Here is a 25,412-nt window from a genome sequence, read left to right on the forward strand (position 1 = left end):
TAGTGTGTTGAAGAGTTGTCTCATTTTATTGAGACAATAAAATGCCTCAAAGGGATAGAGTTGCTTAGGCTATTTCAACCCTCCTTTGTATGCATCATATATGCTGTTCTCTAGTTCCAGTTCACATACATCGTTAATAATTCACATTAAACAGTTCCGAATTGAAGATCCTATATCTAATATTTTGTCTCGTCCACGGATCATTCTGAATACTCGAGGAATTTGTATGTGATATTAAGCATTACAATAACAAAAAACAGCTGAGAAACAATCGATAACAACTATATTGAGGCGTTCGTTTCTCTGTTCGCCTTTCCATATCAGACTTTTCTAAAACCCTATTGAGAATATAGTCTTAAACACCTATTGTCGTGGCCACATAAAGAAATAATTCTGATTATGAAAGTTTTCTGAATAAAGTTCATCAGCATTAAAAGATAGCGTTATGGAGAGAAGGACGGATAGCTAAACACAAGTTTGCAATCATAACAGGAAAAAGAAGAATGAAAGAATGTTTCACAGAAAGACAAAGTGCGAGAGAGAGAGAGAGAGAGAGAGAGAGAGACAGACAGACAGACAGACAGACAGACAGACAGACAGACAGACAGACAGACAGACAGACAGACAGACAGACAGACAGACAGACAGACAGAGAGACAGAGACCGAGACCGAGACCGAGACCGAGACCGAGACCGAGACCGACCGACCTACCTCAGACACTGCCGGATAGATTTATAAATTCAAAATGCTCTATTATTACAGATTTATTACAACGACTACGAAACTAATGAACTTATAGACTGCCAGTTTCCATAGCATAAAATAAAACCAATCAACACAAAACACTTTATCACGTAAAATACAAAATAAAATTTTCCTGGAGTATATACCAGGAAAAATATATAATATTTAGTATAATATATATGTCGTACCTAGTAGCCAGAACGCACTTCTCAGCCTACTATGCAAGGCCCGATTTGCCTAATAAGCCAAGTTTTCATGAATTAATGTTTTTTCGACTACCTAACCTACCTAACCTAACCTAACTTTTTTGGCTACCTAACCGAACCTAACCTATAAAGATAGGTTAGGTTAGGTTAGGTAGGGTTGGTTAGGTTTGGTCATATATCTACGTTAATTTTAACTCCAATAAAAAAATCGACCTCATACATAATGAAATGGGTAGCTTTATCATTTCATGAGAAAAAAATTAGAGAAAATATAGTAATTCAGAAAAACTTGGCTTATTAGGCAAATCGGGCCTTGCATAGTAGGCTGAGAAGTGCGTTCTGGCTACTAGGTACGATATATATATATATATATATATATATATATATATATATATATATATATATATATATATATATATATATATATATATATATGTCGTACCTAATAGCCAGAACGCACTTCTCAGCCTACTATTCAAGGCCCGATTTGCCTAATAAGCCAAGTTTTCATGAATTAATGTTTTTTCGTCTACCTAACCTACCTAACCTAACCTAGCTTTTTTTGGCTACCTAACCTAACCTTACCTATAAATATAGGTTAGGTTAGGTTAGGTAGGGTTGGTTAGGTTCGGTCATATAACTACGTTAATTTTAACTCCAATAAAAAAAAATTGACCTCATACATAGAGAAAAGGGTTGCTTTATCATTTCATAAGAAAAAAATTATAGTAAATATATTAATTCAGGAAAACTTGGCTTATTAGGCAAATTGGGCCTTGAATAGTAGGCTGAGAAGTGAGTTCTGGCTACTAGGTACGACATATATATATATATATATATATATATATATATATATATATATATATATATATATATATATATATATATATATATATATATATATATACAGGCGATGAGTCACAATAACGTGGCTGAAGTATGTTGACCAGACCACACACTAGAAATTGAAGAGACGACGACGTTTCGGTCCGTTTCGGTCCGTATATATATATATATGTGTGTATATCACGAAAATAAACACGTGATTAAGAATGTGACAATGTCAGACCACGGAGGAAAAATGAAACAGGAAATTTCCTTAAGTACTTTCGTATATTAAATACATCTTCAGAAGGTCACCTTAAATACACCTTCTGAAGATGTATTTAATATACGAAAGTACTTAAGGAAATTTCCTGTTTCATTTTTCCTCCGTGGTCTGACATTGTCATATATATATATATATATATATATATATATATATATATATATATATATATATATATATATATATATATATATATATATATATATATATATATATATAATATGTGTATGTGTAAATATATACATACTAACACACCTCCTTGGTATTGGTTGTGCTAGTGTCCCAACATAAACACAAACAGGGAAAGACAATGGAGTTTATGCCACTGCTTGGGTTACACTGTTGGAGGCACTCTATCAGATTGGCTTTGCATTTCATACTGGGCTTCCATCCACCTTGATAATATCCAAGTTGATTGGGCCTTTAAATCTTCTCGCATATGTGGTATGTTATGCTTTCTAGATTTAAAAGGTGAAGATACACGCTTGCTTAAATGATTATGAGAAATCCGTTACTTAAAGTTGGAGCTTTGATAATCAAATCTCGGAAATACGCACTCAAACTTACACGCGCACTCACACACACACACACACACACACACACACACACACACACACACACACACACACACACACACACACACACACACACACACACACACACACATATATCCAGAACATCTCTTATGGTGTATAAGGAGGAGGACTGGAATCCGGAGCGTAGGCAGGTGGAGGCTGGTATTCTTCAGCAAGGGGCACATGCATAGGTCCAGGAAGGTAGTCCATCGTGGCGTTACTGCTGCTTGCAGTCGCTAGAGGAGCTAACTCGCCTGGTTGCATCAATCCGTAGCTCACCAATATGGTTCTAGCTTGAGGTGGTTGGCATGGTTCACCTCGATAAGTGGCTGGCTGACCCGGAAAAGCTGAAGCTGGTTGAGCCGGATAGAAGGCTTCCTGAGCTGGATGGCCTGTTGGTTGTCCCGGAAAGGAGGTTTGCTGAGCTGGGTAAGAGGCTTGTTGAACTGGATAGGAGGCTTGTTGAACTGAACATGAAGACTGCTGAACTGGATAGGAGTTTGACTGGTGCAGATTTGAACTCATGACTCTTTCCGGGCTGTCTACAACTTGTTGGCAGTAATTTCTATACTTCCAACGTGCATAGATACACACGGTGATGCACGATAACACAATGATTACTGCAAGAGAAAACAAAATATTCATTATTTTTTTTAAAGTATTTGCTTTTGTGTAAACCAATTAAGTAAACAATGTACATACACTAGGACATAAACAAGGAGTTTTTAACTCAGTAATTTCGAAAATCCGTGAATAATTAGACAAAGAAATTGCTGAACTCAAATTAACTGATATAGCACCATGCCAGGGTACAGCATATCCAACAGTTCCTGGATATCGTTCTGGATTAGAGGAACTATAGCTATGCTAAAAATATATTATAGTAGCCAATATACTTACTGCCAGACGTCAGGAGTATAATGTCGACAATCTGCACCCCGTCAAAGCCTTTTTCGGAGTTAAACCGCAAATTTGAGATATGTCTGAATATGCCGACAGCTATGGTGCCCAAGAAGATGAGGAGTATGCCAAACATACCCAGGAAGACCACCATGGGGAATGTCAGTACCATACAGCCAATCTGTCGGGGAAATATGTGATATTAAGACCATTTAGAAAATATTTTTGATGTTACGATCATTCATTGGGGAAATATGTGGTATGAAAACCAGTTTTTGGGAAAATATGTGGAATTAAGACATTTACTTGGAAAACATATTAACTTAAAACCATCTATTGGGAAACTATTTGGAACAACGACCATTTATTGGCAAAATATTTGGAACAACGACCATTTATTGGGAAAATATTTGGAATAACGACGATATATTGGGGAACTATTTGGAACAAAGACCATTTATTGGAAAAAGTTGTAGAATATAAACAATTATCGAGACAACTGATCACGTGACTGCTTCAAATTAATTTACAGCATATTTTTTATGCTGATCAACGTTTTCCCTTTCAGTTCCCACAACATGGTTTTGGAAAAAGGTAGTTGGAGCTTTTGCATCTTTTGTTGTTTCAAGCAGTCTAGAACCTTGAAAAAAGTTTTGGTGCCTTAGTTACGTGGATGCATGCTGCTGTCCTTCACAGGTGTCCATCAGTATTTGGAGAATTGTTGGACATTTGGAAACGAAGCTCTTTCTCTTCTGTGTGTTTGGCTATAGTGAGGCTCTTCCTAATTAATTTTATTGGGTCTGGGTCAGTAAAATTAAAGTGTGTAAAGTGTTTGTATGTGTGCGTGTGTATTATAACGGGGATACTACTTCTAGTGCATTTGTAGCGACCCTCGACCTCGAAGAAGACGACATGCAGCATCCAGGGAGCCACGTGTGGGCACCCCCTCATTCACATATTGTCTTCTACTACCTCTTACATTTTTGGTGTATTGTCATTTTATTTTATCTAAGACTTCATTGCACAAAAAGAGTTACAACATTGGTGACATGCAGGGTACAAGGCTACTTGTCACAGGCTGTCGAGTACCTCCAGCTCCTCAGATGGCGGGCAGGAACCATGGATGCAATGAGCATGTCCTCTCTGGATATATATATATATATATATATATATATATATATATATATATATATATATATATATATATATATATATATATATATATATATATATAATATGTAATGCTTACACATATACTTTAGGCTTATATCGAGGTCCCATCCTGATCCTAGGTCGAACTCCGGCATAACCCTGGTTGATACCTGGTTGATGGGGTTCTGGGAGTTCTTCTACTCCCCAAGCCCGGCCCGAGGCCAGGCTCGACTTGTGAGAGTTTGGTCCACCAGGCTGTTGCTTGGAGCGGCCCGCAGGCCCACATACCCACCACAGCCCGGTTGGTCCGGCACTCCTTGGAGGAATAAATCTAGTTTCCTCTTGAAAATGTCCACGGTTGTTCCGGCAATATTTCTTATGCTTGCTGGGAGGACGTTGAACAACCGCGGACCTCTGATGTTTATACAGTGTTCTCTGATTGTGCCTATGGCACCTCTGCTCTTCATTGGTTCTATTCTACATTTTCTTCCATGTCGTTCACTCCAGTACGTTGTTATTTTACTGTGTAGATTTGGTACTTGGCCCTCCAGTATCTTCCAGGTGTATATTATTTGATATCTCTCTCGTCTTCTTTCTAGTGAGTACATTTGGAGGGCTTTGAGACGATCCCAATAATTTAGGTGCTTTATTGCATCTATGCGTGCCGTATATGTTCTCTGTATTCCCTCTATTTCAGCAATCTCTCCTGCTCTGAAGGGGGAAGTGAGTACTGAGCAGTACTCAAGACGTGACAACACAAGTGACTTGAAGAGTACAACCATTGTGATGGGATCCCTTGATTTGAAAGTTCTCGTAATCCATCCTATCATTTTTCTGGCTGTCGCAATATTTGCTTGGTTATGCTCCTTAAACGTTAGGTCGACAGACATTATTATTCCCAAATTCTTTACATGCTGTTTTCCTACTCCAGGATGCAACCCTGTAACAGATGATTAAGTCCTGGGTACCAATTTATTGCTGGGTTCAACAGAGGCATTGGGTGATAGGAAACGAGCCCAACCATTTCTGTCTCGATCCTAACCCGAGATTCCCGACTGTAAGTAGAGAACGAACCCAACTACACTACCGAGACCCACTTTTAAAAGGCTCTACACCATTCCTTTCCTCCGTCCAATCCCAAATCCTCATCCTAATATCAATTCCACGTGTTATTTAGCCGTAAGGATTAGCGCTCTCGGTTAATAATTTCCGTCCCCGAGACCTCCCCCCCCCATGTGTTTCTGTCACTGTTTCTCTGTCTTCCTATGTACTCACCTAGTTGTACTTGCGGGGGTTGAGCTCTGGCGCTTTGGCCCCGCCTCTCAACTGTCAATCAATCAATTTATTTATTTATTTATTTCCTCACACACACACACACACACACACACACACACACACACACACACACACACACACACACACACACACACACACACACACACACACACACATGCACGCACGCACACACGCACGCACACACGCACGCACACACGCACGCACGCACACACACACACACACACACACACACACACACACACACACACACACACACACACACACACACACACACACACACACACACACACACACAGGAAGCAGCCCGTAGCAGCCGTTTAGCTCTCAGGTACCTATTTACTGCTAGGCGAACAGGTACATCAAAATGAAAGAAACTTTGCCCATTTGTTTCCGCCTCTGCCGGGGATCGAACCCGGACCCATAGGACTATGAATCCCGAGCGCTGTCCACTCAGCCGTCAGGCCTCCTATGTCTGCTTGTATCTATGTGTGTCCGAAGATGATTATGCGTGAGGTGCCGGCTGCGAGCCCAATGACAAAGCATACACATTTCCACTCTCGTTAGATTAACGACCTGGGGCCAGATTCACGAAAGCAGTTACGCAAACACTTACGAACCTGTACATCTTTTCTCAATCTTTGGCAGCTTTGTTTACAATTATTAAACAGTTAATGAGCTAGGAAGCACCAAGAGGCTGTTTATAACAATAACAACAGTTGAATGGGAAGTTTTGATGCTTGTAAACTGTTAAATAAATGTAACCAAAGCCGTTGAAGATTGAGGAAAGATGTACACGTTCGTAAGTGCTTTCGTGAATCTGTGGTTCTCACTAGCTTCACATGGATGAGGAAGTGGTGAAAGTAAGGCAGTCGGTAATCGATGGTGAAGGTGGTGAATGGTAGAGATGATGACGAAGGGAAAGTGGTGACTGATATAGAGGTGAAAGTGGTGATGCAGAACCCTGCGGAGGATTTCAGGGCTCAAAGTCCCCGCGGCCCGGTCCCCAACCAGGCCTCCTGACAGGGGACGATGGTGAAAGGTTGGGAGGCTGGTGAATGGTAGGGGGAAGCACGTGAGGTAGAGGAGATGTGGTGAAGGAGAGGTAAAGACGTGAAGGTCATGGAAGGTGGTAATTGAGAGGGAAGTTGATGAAGGATCAGAGAGGTAGTGGTGGTGGGGCGGGACCATGAAAAATAGCGAAGGTGTTGAGGAGTCCAGATAGAGGTGAAGATGCGAGGGTTATGAAAGGTAAGGAAGGGGCGAAGGAGAAGGAAGGTGTGTAGAGGTAATCTATCTTTAAGGGTAAAGGGAAGGAAAGGGAAGGGGTGATAAAGGTTACAGTAATGAAGAAAATGTGTAGGGAAGATGGTGGCAGAGATAAAGATAGTGAGTAGTGAAGATGGTTACAATGCTGATGATAGTGTCTTGAAGAGGGTTACAGTGAAGATGTGGCCTCCGTCTCCCAAGCAATATATATATATATATATATGAATATATATATGAATATATATATATATATATATGTATATATATATATATATATATATATATATATATATATATATATATATATATATATATATATATATATATATATATATATATATATATATGTTTTCATGAACACTATAAATATGAACTATGAACTAAGCATTAAAGAAGAAGTGGAAAGGCATCAAGGCGAGCTCTGTTGTGAATGAACTCAGCCTGTTTGCCAAGCTGAAGTTGAACACATGAACAGCAATGCTAACTTTTAAAAGTGGAAGATAAACGCCGAGTAGATTAATCCCAGCTAGGAGGATTTTTCTCAATCATCTCTTCAGAGATTAAGCACTAATACGTCTTAAGTCAGGCATTCCTCTGCTCTAATTAAATTTTATTTGCAGGCTAAGTTTATGGAAAGATTCAAACCTTTTTCAAAATAAATAAGTCTTTTCAATTTTACTTTTGAGTTTAATATTTTTTTTGTCTAAAAGTGTATAGAGAAATTCGACATTTTAAATCAACATTAGATATAATTAATATCAATTTGCGAAGGTTGAAGTATGGTTACTTTGGGCTAGGCTACTTCAACTTTGCAGGATGAATAATAGGGGGAACGGAACTGTCATAGGCGGGTCGGTGATGGCCACATTTACTCCACTATGATGTGGTCTGCTCTCATTGCGACCTCATTTATATATATACTGGTGCAATTAAACAAAAAACTATTTTTATTCTTCTCATGCGGAAGATGAGAACCGAGAACTAATTTCCTTATTTTAAGCATTCTGGATTTTTAGCATCGCGTAGCTATTTTCTTTTACACAGTACGCCCCTTCGAATAGTCTAGGGTAGCTGCACAAATGCACATGTACTGAAATGTGTTAATAAACAAAAAAAAATTGAATATTGGTTAAGGCTGAGAAATAAGTTTTATGGACTGGGCCAGCCAACGTACACTGATTTGTGGGGATGAAACACTTAAATTTGCAAACTTTTGGGGTCGACCCAGGAACTGGCAGGTACCTCATCTAGTAAATATATGTGTGTGTGTGTATGTGTGTGTAAATCACGAAAATTAACACGTGATGAAAAATGTGACAGTGTCAGACTACTAAAGAAAGAATGAAACAGGAATTTCCTTAAGTACTTTCAATTTGTCTAGGTCATCTTGTAGCCTCATACTATCTTCTTCTGTCTTAATCCTCCTCATAATTTTTGCATCATCAGCAAACAATGAGAGGAACGAGTCTATTCCCTCTTGGAGATCATTTTACATATATCAGAAACAGTATAGGTCCAAGGACTGATTCCAGTGGAACTTTACTGGTGACGCCTTGCCACTCCGAGGCCTCGCCACCTCACAGTGATTCGCTGTCTTCTGTTGCTTAGGTACTCCCTTATCCAGTTTAGTACATTCCCTTTCACTCCTGCCTGCATCTCCAGCTTGTGCACTAGTCTCTTATGTGGTACTGTGTCAAAGGCTTTCTGATAATCCAAAAATATGCAGTCTGCCTGCCCCTCTCTTTCTTGCCAGACTTTTTATGCCTGGTCATAGAATTAAATTAATCCTGTGAGTCATGATTTGCCATGCCTGAACCCATGCTGATGTTGTGTTAAAAGTTCTTTCGCTTCAGATGGTCTTAATCCACTGGTCTTAATGGTCCACTAGCTTTTTTCGCACAATCTTCTCCATCATCTTGCATGGTATACAAGTTTGGGACACTGGTCTGTAGTTCAGTGCCTCCTTTCTGTAACCCTTCTTGAATGTCGAGACTACATTAGCCATCTTCAATTTTTTTGGCAGTTCCTCTGTTACCAGTGATTTGTTGTATACCATGGAGAGGGGCAGGTACAGAGCTTCTGCTCCATCTTATAGTATTCATGGTGAGATTGTCAAGATTCCATCCGGGCCAATAGCCTGTGTCACATCCAAATCTAGCAGATGCTTCCTCACCTCCCCACTGGTAATCTCAAAATCCTCTAGTGTTTTCTGGTTAGATATTCCCTCTCTCATCTTAGGTACTTCTCCTTGCTCTACTGTGAATGCCAATTGGAATTTCTTATTGAGTTTCTCGCACACTTCCTTATCATTTGTCATTACCTTTGCTTACTATGTCATTTTCATATTGTCCTTCTGTCTCTCTTTTCTCACCCTGACATATTCATTCCTGGCACTCTGGTATCTTTCTCTGCTCTCTAGTGTCCTGTTATTTCTATGGTATCTCCACACTCTTGTACTTTGCTAGCTCTTGTTGCTCTGCTAGCCTACATCTCTGATAAAACCATGGGTTTCTAGTCTGCATTTCGGTTTTTTCCTTTTTGACTGGAACGAACCAGTCTGCTGCCTCCTTGCACTTCTGCGTGATGTAGTCCATCATGTCTTGAGCCGTCTTTCCTCTGAGCTCTGTTTCCTAAGATATTCTTGTTAGGAATTTTCTTATCTCCTCATAGTTTCCCTTTCGGAATGCCTGCCTTTTGTTTTCTTGTCCCTTCCTTCAGTATATTAACCCTACTTCGACCAAATACTCAAACATCAGTACACTGTAATCACTCATTCCCACGGGGCCTTCCAAAGCTATTGCCCTTATGTCGGAGTCGTTCAGAGTGAAGACTAGGTTGAGTCTCGCTGGTTCATCGTCTTGTGGGTTCCCTGACATGCTGGCCTAAAAGGTTTCTCGTCGCCACTTCCAACAGTTTAGTTGGTGTGTGTGTGTGTGTGTGTGTGTGTGTGTGTGTGTGTGTGTGTGTGTGTGTGTGTGTGTGTGTGTGTGCGTGTGTGTGTGCGTGTTTATGTGCCTGGGCGGGCTCGTGTGTGGTGCATAAGCCTTTTGAAATAATATGTTATAAACACAATAAAACCCACAGCAAAACAAACACACAGTAAAACCAGCACACACACACACACACACACACACACACACACACACACACACACGCACACACACACGCGCACACACACACACACACACACACACACACACACACACACACACACACACACACACAGTGTGACAGCACAACAAACACAGCCACAGAGAACACTTGGCACGGAGGGCAGAACCTAATATGACCTCCCGTGACCTTGAACAGGTACAGCACCTGGACGCCCTGGCGGAAGTAATCTGGTGTGGCCTTCTCGATGAAACCGAACCTCCGCGTTCGTACCACCATCACTGCCGTCCCCCCCGGGTAGTTTCCTGCAAGAACAAACAAAAACACAAAATTGGAGTGATATTGTAAACATCAATGGACGCTTCTGCACCTTGATTAAAATATGTTTATATATGTTAAAACTTGCTTGATACGCTAAGGCTTCAGTACACCTCGCAAAATACAAAAGAATATCCATGTGCGGAAGGTAATACGAAGCCTCTCCATCGTGTTTTCGTGATCAATGCAGGCGAATATGTCGTAGACATATCTGCAGTCAGGAGGTATGGCACATACATTCACTAATTCACCATCTGGAATCGTCAAAATATAGAAAAGAAACACCATTATTATAGCTGTCCCCAGTCACCCTAGAGAGCTAAGCGCACGAAGAAATCATTATTCACAAGATTGTCCCCCATCGATAAACACCGAAATGAATTTGATCTAGAAGTATAATCGATGAAGATTAAGCCATTCAAGAGGCGGCACGGGCATGAATAGCCCGTAATCTAGTAGAAAGATTCCCATCGGGTTATACGACTTCTGCTTCACGTGACCTTGTAAATTGGCATTTACAACGACTAAGGGTTCATCATACCCAAGGACATGAGGTGGGAGTGGTTGACCCATGCCCGTATAGGTCGAATTCTGACATGTAATTTTAGTATGCTTATAATACCAGTACCGGACATGTATTGTTGATGTCACGTTCTTGACCAAATGTTGACATAAAATAGAGAGACGAAGTGATCCAGTTTTTCTTCACCCTTAAGTTGGTAGTACATTTACAGTACAATAAATGTACTGTAAATCCCAATGAGATCTTTTACAGTACAGTAAATGTACATATACACAAATTTACGTAAAATGGAAAATATTCCATTTTTTGGGCAATTGTAATAATGCTTTGCTCCAGTTCCATGTGAATTGATGAAAACCTGCTCCAAAATACAGTTACTTGGTTGCATATTTTACTACTTACGAAGCTTTGTATCAAAACAAACTGAAAGTGTGAAACTACAGAAACAAATACGAAAGGGAGAGAGAGAGAAGGTGTCATGTGAAACATACGCTTAATACATAGTGTACGTATCCTGGGTCGACTGGATACATACACTATGTACCGCGCCTGGAGCGACCCAGGCTCCCAACAGTTACTTACATGCCCCCCAACCTTTTGAGCTTGACCTGTTCTGCAGTATAAGAATGTTGATACATGCAGGCGATGAATCACAATAACGTGGCTGAAGTATGTTGACCAGATCACACACACTAGAAAGTGAAGGGACGATGACGTTTAGGCCTGTCCTGAACCATTCACAATCGACTTGAGAATGGTCCAGGACGGACCGAAACGTCGTCGTCCCTTCAGTGTGTGGTCTGATCAACAGTGTTGATTTATATATATATATATATATATATATATATATATATATATATATATATATATATATATATATATATATATATATATATATATATATATGTGTGTGTGTGTGTGTGTGTGTGTGTGTGTGTGCTTTGACAAAGGTAGAGCCGTAAATCATTGCATCACAAGGCTTGTGAATACTGCCCAGGGAGAAGCTGTTCCCTGCCATTTGTTACTTAAATTTCAATAATGCGTCCGGGGCGTGAATTATTTTGTCATAACCCTGTCAGACGTGATGTATGTTGCTCTAGTTATTGTTTACCTTATTCGAGATGAATGATGAGGGGGAAGTTCACACACGCAAACACACACACACACACACACACACACATTCATTCCGGGGCCGGCCGACCGAGCGGACAGCACGCTAGGCACGTGATCCTGTGGTCCCGGATTCGATCCCGGGTGCCGGCGAGAAGCAATGGGCAGAGTTTCTTTCACCCTATGCCCCTGTTACCTAGCAGTAAATAGGTACCTGGGAGTTAGTCAGCTGTCACGGGCTGCTTCCTGGTGTGTGTGTGTGTGTGTGAAAAAGTAGATGTAGTAGTTAGAAACGGTTGATTGACAGTTGAGAGGCGGGCCGAAAGAGCAGAGCTCAACCCCCGCAAGCACAACTAGGTGAATACACACACACACACACACACACACACACACACACACACACACACACACACACACACACACACACACACACACACACACACACACACACACAACTTGGTAAGTACATGTACCCACATGCACGCTAACAAACAAAAAAGCACAAGCACGCATGTACATACATGTGCTCACCCACATACTTAATCCCTCATATATACACTTGTGTAGACACAACACCAACTGCTTAACATAGAAAATAACAAATTCTCAGACAAAGAAATACATATACACTTAAAATAAGCTGAACACAGCACAGCATATGAGACGAAGCAGCATCTCGTCATTATCACTGAACTGGCAGAGGGCCCAAACAATGCAACTAGCCAAGCTCTGCAACACATCACTGAACACAGGCTAGTTAACAAACAGTTTGGAAACGGTGTCACAAGAATATTCTTAGATGGAAGTATTAAGAAAGCTTTGAATTACAAGTCAGTATAACTTATATGCATACACTGCATGGTGAAGAAGAAAACCTTCAATGGGTATTGAGAGTCTCTCGGTCTAGATTAGGTTATGTGAAACACTTCTAGAGACGCCTCCTTCCTCTCTCTACAAGGGGGAACGGGTCTAAGTATAATCATTCAGCCTGGCACTAGGTCCACTAATTCCTATCAGTTACACACACACTTGGATGTAAAAGTACTAGATATACTACACTCTAGGCCACAAACATCAGTCCAGACGCATTGCTAGTGTCGGATGCTCAGTCTCCAATGGGCTGTTGGCTCTCTGCACCCTGTCTGAGTGAGCAAACACAAGCACTTCTCTACCTTGTGCTCCCCTCTCTCCAGCTGCTATTGCTGCTGCCTCGCCTAGACACCGATCCTCAACGCCTCAGTACACTGTTGCAATTGTATTGCAACCGCTTGCAACTTGCGTCAATTACTGGATGCTGCTACACACCCCCCACATCACAACTCATCTTCCCGTCATCAGGTGTCGTTTTTTCTTTCTTCTGCCATCGACTAAAATTATAATTCTGCTGTCTAACGTTTCCTCTCTTAAAGGTCTTATACACAGTAATCTAAGAACCAATTAAATTTAGCATTTATATGGCTTGTAATTCTTAAGAAATAACTGAGGTCAAACTTGAGTTTCCTTTCACCATTTTTAAGGCACCACAAATGGAAAACTCAAGACTGACAGGGACACCCAGAACATGATATAACCAGCATCAAATGGCATATACGTCCTGTAGAAAGAAAATTCAACGCTTCAGGCTATCTCGCATTCAGTGTTGCCACAGTATCTCCAGCAGACGAAAATACTGGGATGGGGAGCGGGGTGGTGGAAGGGATGGGAGGGGGGACAGGAAGGGATGGAGAGGGAACTGTGTATAAGTGCTTTGTGATCCTTTAGTAAAAATATCGTCAAGGGAGACTAGGATCCGGAATAGCTCGCTTTGTTGACATCTAACCTGGAGGGTCATTTCAGTTCGTGACTACCTGAGGGTATTACCAGGTATAACTAGTCACTAGTATAGTATAACTATAGTATAAAACTAGTATAACTAGTTTTTTTTTAATCTTCCTCGTCGTCCATGTGCAGATTAACCTCCAAGAAAGTATATAGTGACAGCAGACACAATATATCATAATGTAGAGGTCATTACAAAACCTCAGTACAAAAGATCAGTACAAAAGATCAGTACAAAAGATCAGTACAAAACCAAACTTAGAACCAGATACATGGACTCCGCTGGTCCAAAGGCTCATCTTACCCAGGTAAGGGGAGATATTACGTGTCTTGAATCTTCTAAAGAATCATTTGTACGTCTCTCACTCTTCAACATCCACACTCGCACACACACACACACACACACACACACACACACACACACACACACACACACACACACACACACACACACACACACACACACACACACACACACACGCGCGCACACACACACACACACACACACACACACACACACACACACACACACACACACACACACACACACACACCTCGTAGGGGCCTCGTAGCCTGGTGGATAGCGCGCAGGACTCGTAATTCTGTGGCGCGGGTTCGATTCCCGCACGAGGCAGAAACAAATGGGCAAAGTTTCTTTCACCCTAAGTGCCCCTGTTACCTAGCAGTAAATAGGTACCTGGGAGCTAGTCAGCTGTCACGGGCTGCTTCCTGGTGTGTGTATGTGTGTGTGTGTGTGTGTGTGTGGTGTGAGAAAAAAAAAAAAAAAAAAAAAAAAAAGTAGTTAGTAAACAGTTGATTGACAGTTGAGACGCTGGCCGAAAGAGCAAAGCTCATCCCCCGCAAAAACACAACTAGTAAACACAACTAGTAAACACACACACACACACACACACACACACACACACATTAGAAAGAACTTTTTCAGTGTCAGAGTAGTTAGTAAATGGAATGCACTAGGAAGTGATGTGGTGGAGGCTGACTCCATACACAGTTTCAAATGTAGATATGATAGAGCCCAGTAAGCTCAGGAATCTGTACACCAGTTGATTGAAGGTTGAGAGGCGGGACCAAAGAGCCAGAGCTCAACCCCCGCAAGCACAATTAGGTGAGTACACACAGACACACACACACACACACACACACACACACACACACACACACACACACACACACACACACACACACACACACACACACACACACACAAGAAAGTGTGTGTGTGGTGTGGGAAAAAAAGTAGTTAGTAAACAGGTAATTGACAGTTGAGAGGCGGGCCGAAAGAGCAAAGCTCAACCCCCGCAAACACAACTAGGTGAATACAACTAGGTGAATACAACTAGGTGAATACGCGCACACACACACACACACACACACACACACGCGCGCGCGCGCTCAGGGTAGTTAATAAATGGAATGCACTAGGAAGTGATGTGGTGGAGGCTGACTCCATACACAGTTTCAAATGTAGAGATGATAGAGCCCAGTAGGCTCAAGAGCCTGTAAAGCAGTTGAGTGACAGTCGAGAGGCGGCACCAAAGAGCCGAAGCTCAACCCTGGCAAGTACAACTAGGTGAGTACACACACACAAACTCTCACGCACGCATCCACACATCCGGTATTGCCTCTCAGCCCCTAGCTGTCTATCAGCCCCTAGCTGTCTATCAGCCCCTAGCTGTCTATCAGCCCCTAGCTGTCTATCAGCTCCTAGCTGCCTATCAGCCCCTAGCTGTCTATCAGCCCCTAAATGTCTATTAACCCTTAACTGCCTATTAGCCTCCCTGTGCCTCTCAGCCCTTTAAGCTTAAATCTTTACCTTTAAGCCCCTAGCTGCCTATCAGCCCTTATCTGCTTCTCAGCCCTTCCCGGCCTATCAGAACCTCGCTGTCCCTCAGCTCCTGTCTCACCCAACCACTTGGGCTGGACGGTAGAGCGACGGTCTTGCTTCATGCAGGTCAGCGTTCAATCCCCGACCGTCCAAGAGGTTGGGCACCATTCCTATCCCCCCCCCCCTATTCCATCCCAAATCCTTATCCTGACCCCTCCCCAGTGCTATATAGTCGTAGTGGCTTGGCGATCTCTCCAGCTAGATCCCTTCCATTCCTCTCTCTCTCGATCTATCTCGGTTTCTCGGCCTCTCGTGAAAGTTTTGCCTCAAATCCGTCTCTGCCTCACAAACCTCTCTCTACCTCTTGCTTCCAAACTCTTTCATACCTCACACTGATTCATCACAGTACTGCATCCATCTCTTGCAACCTACATCGGCAGAAACATATTTAATAGACTGGAGTGCTCTGAGAATTCTGGGGAAGCAGAGAGTTGAAGAAGTGCCTTAAAGAATGGTACACCAATGCTGATGGACTTACAAACAAAGCAGGGGAAATAAAAGAAAGGTTCAGTGAAAAAGAACCTGATTTAATTTGCAGATGTGGAAGCAAAAATGTATATGATATGATTTCAGATTCAATATTTCCAGTGGGACACCAAATAAAGTTGAAAGAAACAAACACACAGAGGGAGGAGTTGCACTCCGAGTAAAACGAAAGTGGAAATTTGAGGAACAAGAAGATTGAAATAAAAACAAATAATACACAGGCTTTATCACTGGGGCTCTGACAACAGATGAAACAATAGATATTGGTCGCGAGGAGGTTATAGAGGCAAACGCCATACATAATGTAAAATCTAGATATGACACGGAAATATGTCTGTAGTCATTGCATTAGACAGCGGGCGGCTAGAAAGATTGGTAACCAAGAGCTGAAGTCCGAACTTGCTGGCAAAATAGGTAAGTACACACACACACACACACACACACACACACACACACACACACACACACACACACACACACACACACACACACACACACACAAACACACACACACACACACACACACACACAAACAGAAGAAGGAAGACAGAAGAGTTAGGGGGGACATGAATGAGCCACAGAGATATTAGAAAGAACTTTTTTAGTGTCAGAGTGGTTGACAAATGGAATGCATTAGGAAGTGATGTGGTGGAGGCTGACTCCATACACAGTTTCAAGTGTAGATATGACAGCCCGATAGGCTCATGAATCTGTACACCTGTTGATTGACGGTTGAGAGGCGGGACCAAAGAGCCAGAGCTCAACCCCCGCAAACACAACTAGGTGAGTACAACTAGGTGAGTACACACACACACACACACCGCCTCCGCCGCAGAGGTGAAATCAAATGAACAGAGTTTCTTTCACCCTGATGCTCCTGCTCACCTAACAGTCAATAGGTACCTGGGAGATAGACAGCTTCTACGGCTGCTTCCTGGAGGTGTATGGGTGTGTGTGTGTGTACTTACCTAGTTGTGCTGGTAACTTGGACCACGAAAATAGCACATGAACACCTTTCAGAAAATAGGGCAATTTTCTTTTGAATTTCTAAACAGTACGAAACACTTAACGACCCCCTGGAACATTGAACAATTCCTGAAACACTGAACAACTCTAGGAACGCTGAACAACTCTAGGAACACTGAACAACTCTAGGAACACTGAACAACTCTAGGAACACTGAACAACTCTAGGAACACTGAACAACTCTAGGAACACTGAACAACTCTAGGAACACTGAACAACTCTAGGAACACTGAACAACTCTAGGAACACTGAACAACTCTAGGAACACTGAACAACTCTAGGAACACTGAACAACTCAAGGAACACTGAACAACTCTAGGAACACTGAACAACTCTAGGAACACTGAACAACTCTAGGAACACTGAACAACTCTAGGAACACTGAACAACTCTAGGAACACTGAACAACTCTAGGAACACTGAACAACTCTAGGAACACTGAACAACTCTAGGAACACTGAACAACTCTAGGAACACTGAACAACTCTAGGAACACTGAACAACTCTAGGAACACTGAACAACTCTAGGAACACTGAACAACTCTAGGAACACTGAACAACTCTAGGAACACTGAACAACTCTAGGAACACTGAACAACTCTAGGAACACTGAACAACTCTAGGAACAATGAACAAAAACAATAAATGAGCACCTCAATATCAAGACCATAGAGGAACACTGTATAATAATGGCAAACACTGATGTAACATAATGCAGAAAAAAAACAGAGAAAACAATTGAATCGAAAGCAGAAAACACAGAGTGTAATCTCCTCGGAGGAGTTTCTAAACACATGGGCTCTACAAATGAAGTTCTGAGCCCCGGGACAAACACCGGGACAAACACCGGGACAAACACCGGGACAAACCTACACTATTTGCATACACACAAAACTTATGATCCGGGCTGTTTTACAAACTGTGAATGGGTATTAAAGTATTACTCAGGAAATAGCAACAAAAAAACTTGTTTTTCTTTATAGTTAGCAAATATAACTATTCCCAGATTTAAGGCCTAAGGATGCCAGCCTCATTTTATACAAACAAACAATTTTTTTGAACAACAAAAAAACAATTTTTTTGGTTGTTTATACACATCATCTTATACTTGTCCACTGTAAGGCGCTGACAGGCTCATGCAACCCATTCTCCTGTTTAGATAGTAGTTTTTGTAACTATGTGCACCATAGTACAAAGATTGACTTATTATATAATTAAAAATCAGAATTAGGTACTGTCCAAAGAAAATTAAGCTAAAAAACAAACTTAAATATTTATAGGCTTAGTATAGCATACATATGCACTATATTAGGCCTAGGAAGGTTAGGTTAGGTTAGTTTAATTAGTCTTTGCAACATAAATTGAAAATCTTTTTTACGGTTTGTCCAAATTCAATAGTATTGATTTCTACTTTGTAGTTGCGTTGTACGTCGGTATATGTACTATGATCCTCATCGTGACTATAAGTTCTACCAAAACAGGAGGATGAGGCTACTGATTGAGGTCACCTTAGGCCATCTACTTCCCATTCTCTCAGGATGCGGCCCACAACAGTTCCCTGACTCCAGGGTACATATATAAGTGCCCTAACGCCTCAATTCTCCCTCTTATGTACTGTGGTTAGATTATAATGAAGCTCGTTCGTTGTAGCCGACGTTTATTAAACTACCTTTAACCATTTCATAATATTTATCTACACTATAAACCTTCACTGGTGAGTATAGGCCTCTGGGTATAGGCCTGTGAGTATAAGCCTCTGGGTATAGGCCTGTGAGTATAAGCCTCTGGGTATAGGCCTGTGAGTATAAGTCTCTGGGTATAGGCCTGTGAGTATAGACCTCTGGGTATAGGCCTGTGAGTATAGACCTTTGGGTATAGGCCTGTGAGTATAGGCCTCTGGGTATAGGCCTGTGAGTATAGGCCTGTGAGTATAGACCTCTGGGTATAGGCCTGTGAGTATAAGCCTCTGGGTATAGGCCTGTGAGTATAGGCCTCTGGGTATAGGCCTGTGAGTATAGACCTCTGGGTATAGGCCTGTGAGTATAGACCTCTGGGCATAGGCCTGTGAGTATAGACCTCTGGGCATAGGCCTGTGAGTATAGACCTCTGGGTATAGACCTGTGAGTATAGACCTCTGGGCATAGGCCTGTGAGTATAGGCCTCTGGGTATAGACTTGTGAGTATAATCCTCTTGAGTATACAAGCAGCCTTTAGCCTTTTCCTGTGTATTAATTATATGTAGATGCAGCCGTTCTCTTGATTTGCCCCAATGTACAAAGTACAAAGTCCTAACCAATAAGGTACCAACCCAAGCAACCCCTCCGACCTAACTTACCCTAACCTAACCTAACCTACCCTACCCTACCCTACCCTACCCTAACCTACCCTACCCTACCCTAACCTAACCTACCCTACCCTAACCTACCCTACCCTAACCTAACCTACCCTACCCTAACCTACCCTAACCTAACCTAACCAAACTTAACCTAACCTACCCAACCCTACCCTAACATATCTTAACCGACTCTAACTTAACCTAAGCTACCAACTAATAGAAAACGTGTATATTTGTGAGCCACTAGTTTTCATAGTACCTTGTAATTTGTACGTTGGGGATGATAATGTACACAATGATACGTATCAATTGAGAGAATGAGTTGATGGATGATTGATGAATACACTAGCGAGTGAGTGATTGGTGGTTTCAGCTGGGTGTAGTCTGTGGATGTAGTGCATGGAAGTAGCGTATGGATGTGACGTATGGATGTAGTGTGTGGATGTCCTGTATGGATGTAGTGCATGGATGAAGCTTGTGGATGTGACGTATGGATGTGACGTATGGATGTGGTGTGTGGATATAGTGTGTGGATGTAGTGTGGATGTGACGGATGAGTCACAAACGCGCTGAGGAGTGTATAAGTAAAATTATCCAGCCGCTAATTAATGTGTTGACAGCTTGTGACTGCCGACAATTAGGCTAATTAACATGATGAGAGCAATGTTTTTGTTTGTGAGCATATTAGGCCTAAGCCAGACATACACACACTCATCCTGACATGGAGACACAGGCAGGCATACACATCCGGATAGACATATATACATCACACACACACGCACACACACACACACACACACACACACACACACACACACACACACACACACACACACACACACACACACACACACACACACACACACGCACACACACACACACAGGTACCAATGACCGGGTAAACAAGGATGAACTATTCAACACTGGTGGGACGCGAACAAGGGGACACAGGTGGAAGCTGAGTACCCAAATGAGCCACAGAGACGTTAGAAAGAACTTTTTCAGTGTCAGAGTAGTTAGTAAATGGAATGCATTAGGAAGTGATGTGGTGGAGGCTGACTCCATACACAGTTTCAAATGTAGATATGATAGAGCCCAATAGGCTCAGGAATCTGTACACCAGTTGATTGACGGTTGAGAGGCGGGACCAAAGAGCCAGAGCTCAACCCCCGCAAGCACAATTAGGTGAGTACAATTAGGTGAGTACACACACACACACACACATACACACACACACACACACACACACACACACACACACACACACACACACACACACACACACACACTCACACACACACACATAGCTCGGGGGGACATGATCACCACACACAAAATTTTCAGGGGAATTGACAGGGTTGATAAGGACAGACACGGGAGGTACTCGGACAGGAGGACACAGGTGGAAGCCGAGTATCCAGATGAGCCCCAGAAATATTAGAAAGAACTTTTTCAGTGACAGAGTAGTTAATAAATAGAATGTATTAAGCAGTGATACGGTGGAGGCTGACTCCATACACAGTCTCAGATGTAGATATGATAAAGATTCAATAAGCTCAGGAACCTGTACACCAGTAGATTGACAGTGGAGAGGCGGGACCAAAGAGCCGAAGCTCAACCGCAGGAAGCACAGCATGGTGAGGTGAGTTCACACACACATAGAGACTATGAGGGACTGAAGAGCTAAGCCTACCTGGGTTAGGGCTGTTGTAAGAATAGGTTGGGATGGGTAAGGTGGTGGTGAAGGGTAGGGTGGGATGGGTAAGGTAGTAGTGAAACCTTAAGCCAAGATGTTCGGGGTTGATGCTTCCCTAACAGCACTTCCCTAACAGTGACTACGAGGATGCTAGGTCTAGGTCCCTGTGTCCTGCCCTCTCGCTAGCCTTATTGAACGTATGGTAACATTGAACTCTCTGGCCTTAAAGCTGTGAACGGGGTGGCTTCCTCAGCAGCTTTCAGCCCCTTCCATTGTGAACTACCCGTATAGGAGCAAACTATTTCTCCGACTAATTTGTGTATCCAAAGTTTTTACATATTTCCTGCTTGCTCTAAATTTAAAGAAGCTATCCCTTGTCTATCTTGTCGTTTCCCATCGGTATCTTATATGTAGTGATCATATTCAATTGCTCTTTCCTCCAAGATTGCGAAATGTAGTTCCCCTTTAACCTTTCCTCTCTCTTTTAAAGTTGGTTTTGTGCTTCGCGAGTTGAGGATTCTAGTGTGGTTAGATGAGGAGGATTGGGGCCGTGTTATTGACGATTAGAATGGGTTTGGGTGTGCAAGTAAGGATTAGGAGTAGTGTTAGTGTGTAGTGCAGGGGCCAATTGCTGACAGAAAAGGGATTGGATTGACGAGAAATGGTCGAATTGATGGGGCTAAAAGTGCTGATTGATGCGGGAGAGGGAGGATATATAGATTGATGTTAGGTATAGAGACGAGAATTAGGCAGGAGTAGTTAATAGTTAAGATTGGGTGTTGAAGGAGGGCTTGGAAAGAAAGCAAGGACAGAGGCGACATAAACAGATGTTGTGATTTCGGATTAAGGAGGTGAGAATGATTTATTTTATGGGTGTTACGTGAAAGGGAGAAAATTTGAGCTGGTGTGGGTGTAGAAGTAGTTGAGACAAGGTGTAGAGTCACTGAGATGGGTGTAGAGTCAGCTGTGATGGGTGTAACGGTAGCTGAGACAGGGTGCAGAGTCAGCTAAGATGGGTGTCGTTGCTGAGGAGGAAAGAGTATACAGTGTAAACATTAACGAATATTAACCAAATAACAGCAAGCCACTCAGTCCCTGAGTTTAGTTAATATATTTTGCACCCCATACCCATCTTGTGGGCGGTAGTGGAAAGGGTTACAGAGGCACATGATGGGCTCAGAGACTGAACCCCACAATTCATTTAGCTAAGCAAGTTACAATCTTGATGAACTAGTTACAAAATTCAATGCACATCGTCACATCAACAGTGGGCTCGAGATCGACCACATGTACAGTTTCTAAATTAAGCAACTGACATATGTGGAGAGCTAGTGTCACAATTGATATGTTTGTCCTGTACACCGCCCCCCATCCAGTGGGCAGCGGTGGATAGGTTACAATCACTTATAGTCACTACTTACAGTTAGCAAACTGGGGATATTTAGCTAAGATTTCTGGTAGTAGGTCATTCTGAATGAATTATTTACACATCTCTTGAACATTTGCTATAGAATTGTCTCTGAAATCACGTATCTTTTCGCATTCCATCACATAGTGACGGAGGGTGTGCGAATAATTTTGTTGACACAGTTTACATTTGGTCAGGTCTACGTCAGCAGATAATGAGAATTCCCAGAGATACTTGTAACCGAGTCTAAGCCGAGCAGTAGTAATATTTAGAAGTCTGCTGATTTTATTGGATGATCGATCCATAGATGTGTGGCTCTTCTTGCATGATAGAATGATGATAGAGGGAATTACTGGTGTCGATTTCACTTTGCCTCAGATGTACAAGATTATGTTGAAGTTCTTGGTGTACTATTGCTCTCAGACTGCTTATGGATAATCCAGGTTATATTCAATTTCTCCTTTAAATGCAGATTCCTTGGCTAACTCATCAGCTCATTCGGAGCTGATCATCATGCATTCGGAAGCCAACATGAGATGGAATCCATATGGTTACCTTGCGATGATTTCAGGGCTCAACGTCCCAGCGGCCCTGTCCTCGATCAGGCCTCCAAATGGAGGCCTGGTCATGAAATGGACTCTGTTGCAATCATTAATAATTTTGTTGTATTTGTGTCTAGCATCAGACACGAGCATGCTACAGTTGTAATTGTATATGTCAGTTCCTGACATATACAATTACGCCTCAACGGCCACTAAACAAATCCCTGTGGCGAGGCTCAAACACATTCGAGGGGCAAAAACAATTGTTTTAAATTGTTACAAAAACAAAACAAAATCAAAACCACCTCCAACCACCGCTGTAACACATAAACTGGCAGTTAACACACACATTAGTTCACTTACCGCTGCTATACATCTTGCTACAGTTTCCTTGGAGCTGGAGACAGGCGAAGACGATACTTGGCGCCAGGTAGAGAGCCTCGATCCGGTCTGTTTACTTAGGTGACGTCACGGGGCGGAGCTTGATGACGGGAGAACGTTCCCCGGATGCCGTCGCTGACTGCTTCGTCTATTAAAATATATATAAATATATATACATTTATATATGTGTTTATATATGTAAATACTGCTGTTCTATTTGATTATTTCGAAGTGATGTCACTTGAATGTTTATTTGTAGGCGGTGATGAGGAGAAAATAAGATGGGAGAAGTTTGTAAAATGTTCAGGAAAGTAGGCAACCTCCCCTACACAGCGCCACCACAACCAGGCCACCTCCAGAACAACACCACCAACACTGAGCTCATTTTCTGCGCTAACTTGCTACTTTTCAGCATACAATTTGCAGGATTTGTTGCCCCTTTCTCCCCCCCTGACAGTCTATATAGCACTGCTTTCGTTAAACGCCCCGCACATCACACAGCACCAGGACGAACACAAGGGGATGCAGGGAGGAGCGACGCCAGCCTCGTTCTCTGCTTAGTTCCGCTAACTAGCGTGCGGGTGGAGGCTGGTAAGGAGGATTGCCACACACCACTAGCGGTACTACTCCACTCATACATGCATATACTAAATAATAATTCATATGTATTCGTGGACAGGCAGCCAGTGTGTATATACATGCTAGGCTTTTATCGAGGTCCTCCCCGACCTTCAGGGTCGAATTACTGACCCTTCTCAGGATGCCACCCAGCAACAAGCTGACTAACTATATGGAACATGTTTACTGCTAGGTGAACAGAACAACCAGGGGGCAGATTCACGAAAGCACTTACGCAAGCACTTACGAACCTGTACATCTTTTCTCAATCTTTGGCGGCTTTGTTTCCAATTAATAAACAGGTAATGAGCTCCGAAGCACCAGGAGGCTGTTTATAACAATAACAACAGTTGATTGGGAAGTTTTCATGCTTGTAAACTGTTTAATAAATGTAACCAAAGGCATCAAAGATCGAGGAAAGATGTACACGTTCGTAAGTGCTTGCGTAAGTGCTTTCGTGAATCTGGCCCCAGGTCTTTAAATAGGATGAAAACCCATTGAGTTGTTAATACTGTCACTTGTACCTAAAGGCAGCTGTGACTTTTAGTTTTATTTATTTATTTTTGTATCTATACAAGAGTTCTTACATTCTATAGTACAGCCATTGGCAAGCATAGCGTTTCGGGCAAGTCCTTAATGCAAATTTTTCCCTGGAATACGACCCGCCAAATTGTTTAACAACCAGGCACCCCATTCACAGCTGGGTGAACAGAGCTACAGTTAAGGGTTGGCACCCAGTCAATCCTCCCTGGCCAGGATACGAACCCAATCCAAAACGCTCGCGAAGCGCCGGGCGAGTATGATTTAATTGTCTCAAGTGAACAGACTATTAAACAAATGATTAATATAATACAACCTTCAAGTTTATGCTTTCTTGCGGGTGAAA

At 42.2% G+C, this 25,412-nt stretch overlaps 1 protein-coding gene across 1 annotated transcript; it reads right to left on the reverse strand.

The window, feature by feature from the left end:
- Positions 1-2,270: 2,270 nt before the first annotated feature.
- On the reverse strand, positions 2,271-24,469 carry LOC123762287 (uncharacterized). The gene is made up of 4 exons (XM_045748714.2): positions 23,891-24,469; positions 10,567-10,664; positions 3,535-3,715; positions 2,271-3,254 (listed from the first exon to the last, which is right to left on the reverse strand). The coding sequence occupies exons 1-4, from the start codon at positions 23,901-23,903 to the stop codon at positions 2,743-2,745; spliced, it is 804 nt and encodes a 267-aa protein (XP_045604670.2). The 5' UTR covers positions 23,904-24,469; the 3' UTR covers positions 2,271-2,742.
- Between the last annotated feature and the right edge of the window lie 943 nt (positions 24,470-25,412).

Source organism: Procambarus clarkii, chromosome 2, assembly GCF_040958095.1.
Source record: "Procambarus clarkii isolate CNS0578487 chromosome 2, FALCON_Pclarkii_2.0, whole genome shotgun sequence".
Taxonomy (NCBI): domain Eukaryota; kingdom Metazoa; phylum Arthropoda; class Malacostraca; order Decapoda; family Cambaridae; genus Procambarus; species Procambarus clarkii.

Excerpts from the sequence above, each read along its gene's own strand:
- LOC123762287 (XM_045748714.2), bottom strand. Across the intron at positions 3,716-10,566 it reads ACTTCCGCCAGGGCGTCCAG|ATTGGCTGTATGGTACTGAC; the intron begins GTGCTGTACCTG and ends TTTCCCCGACAG. Across the intron at positions 3,255-3,534 it reads TATACTCCTGACGTCTGGCA|TAATCATTGTGTTATCGTGC; the intron begins GTAAGTATATTG and ends TTTCTCTTGCAG.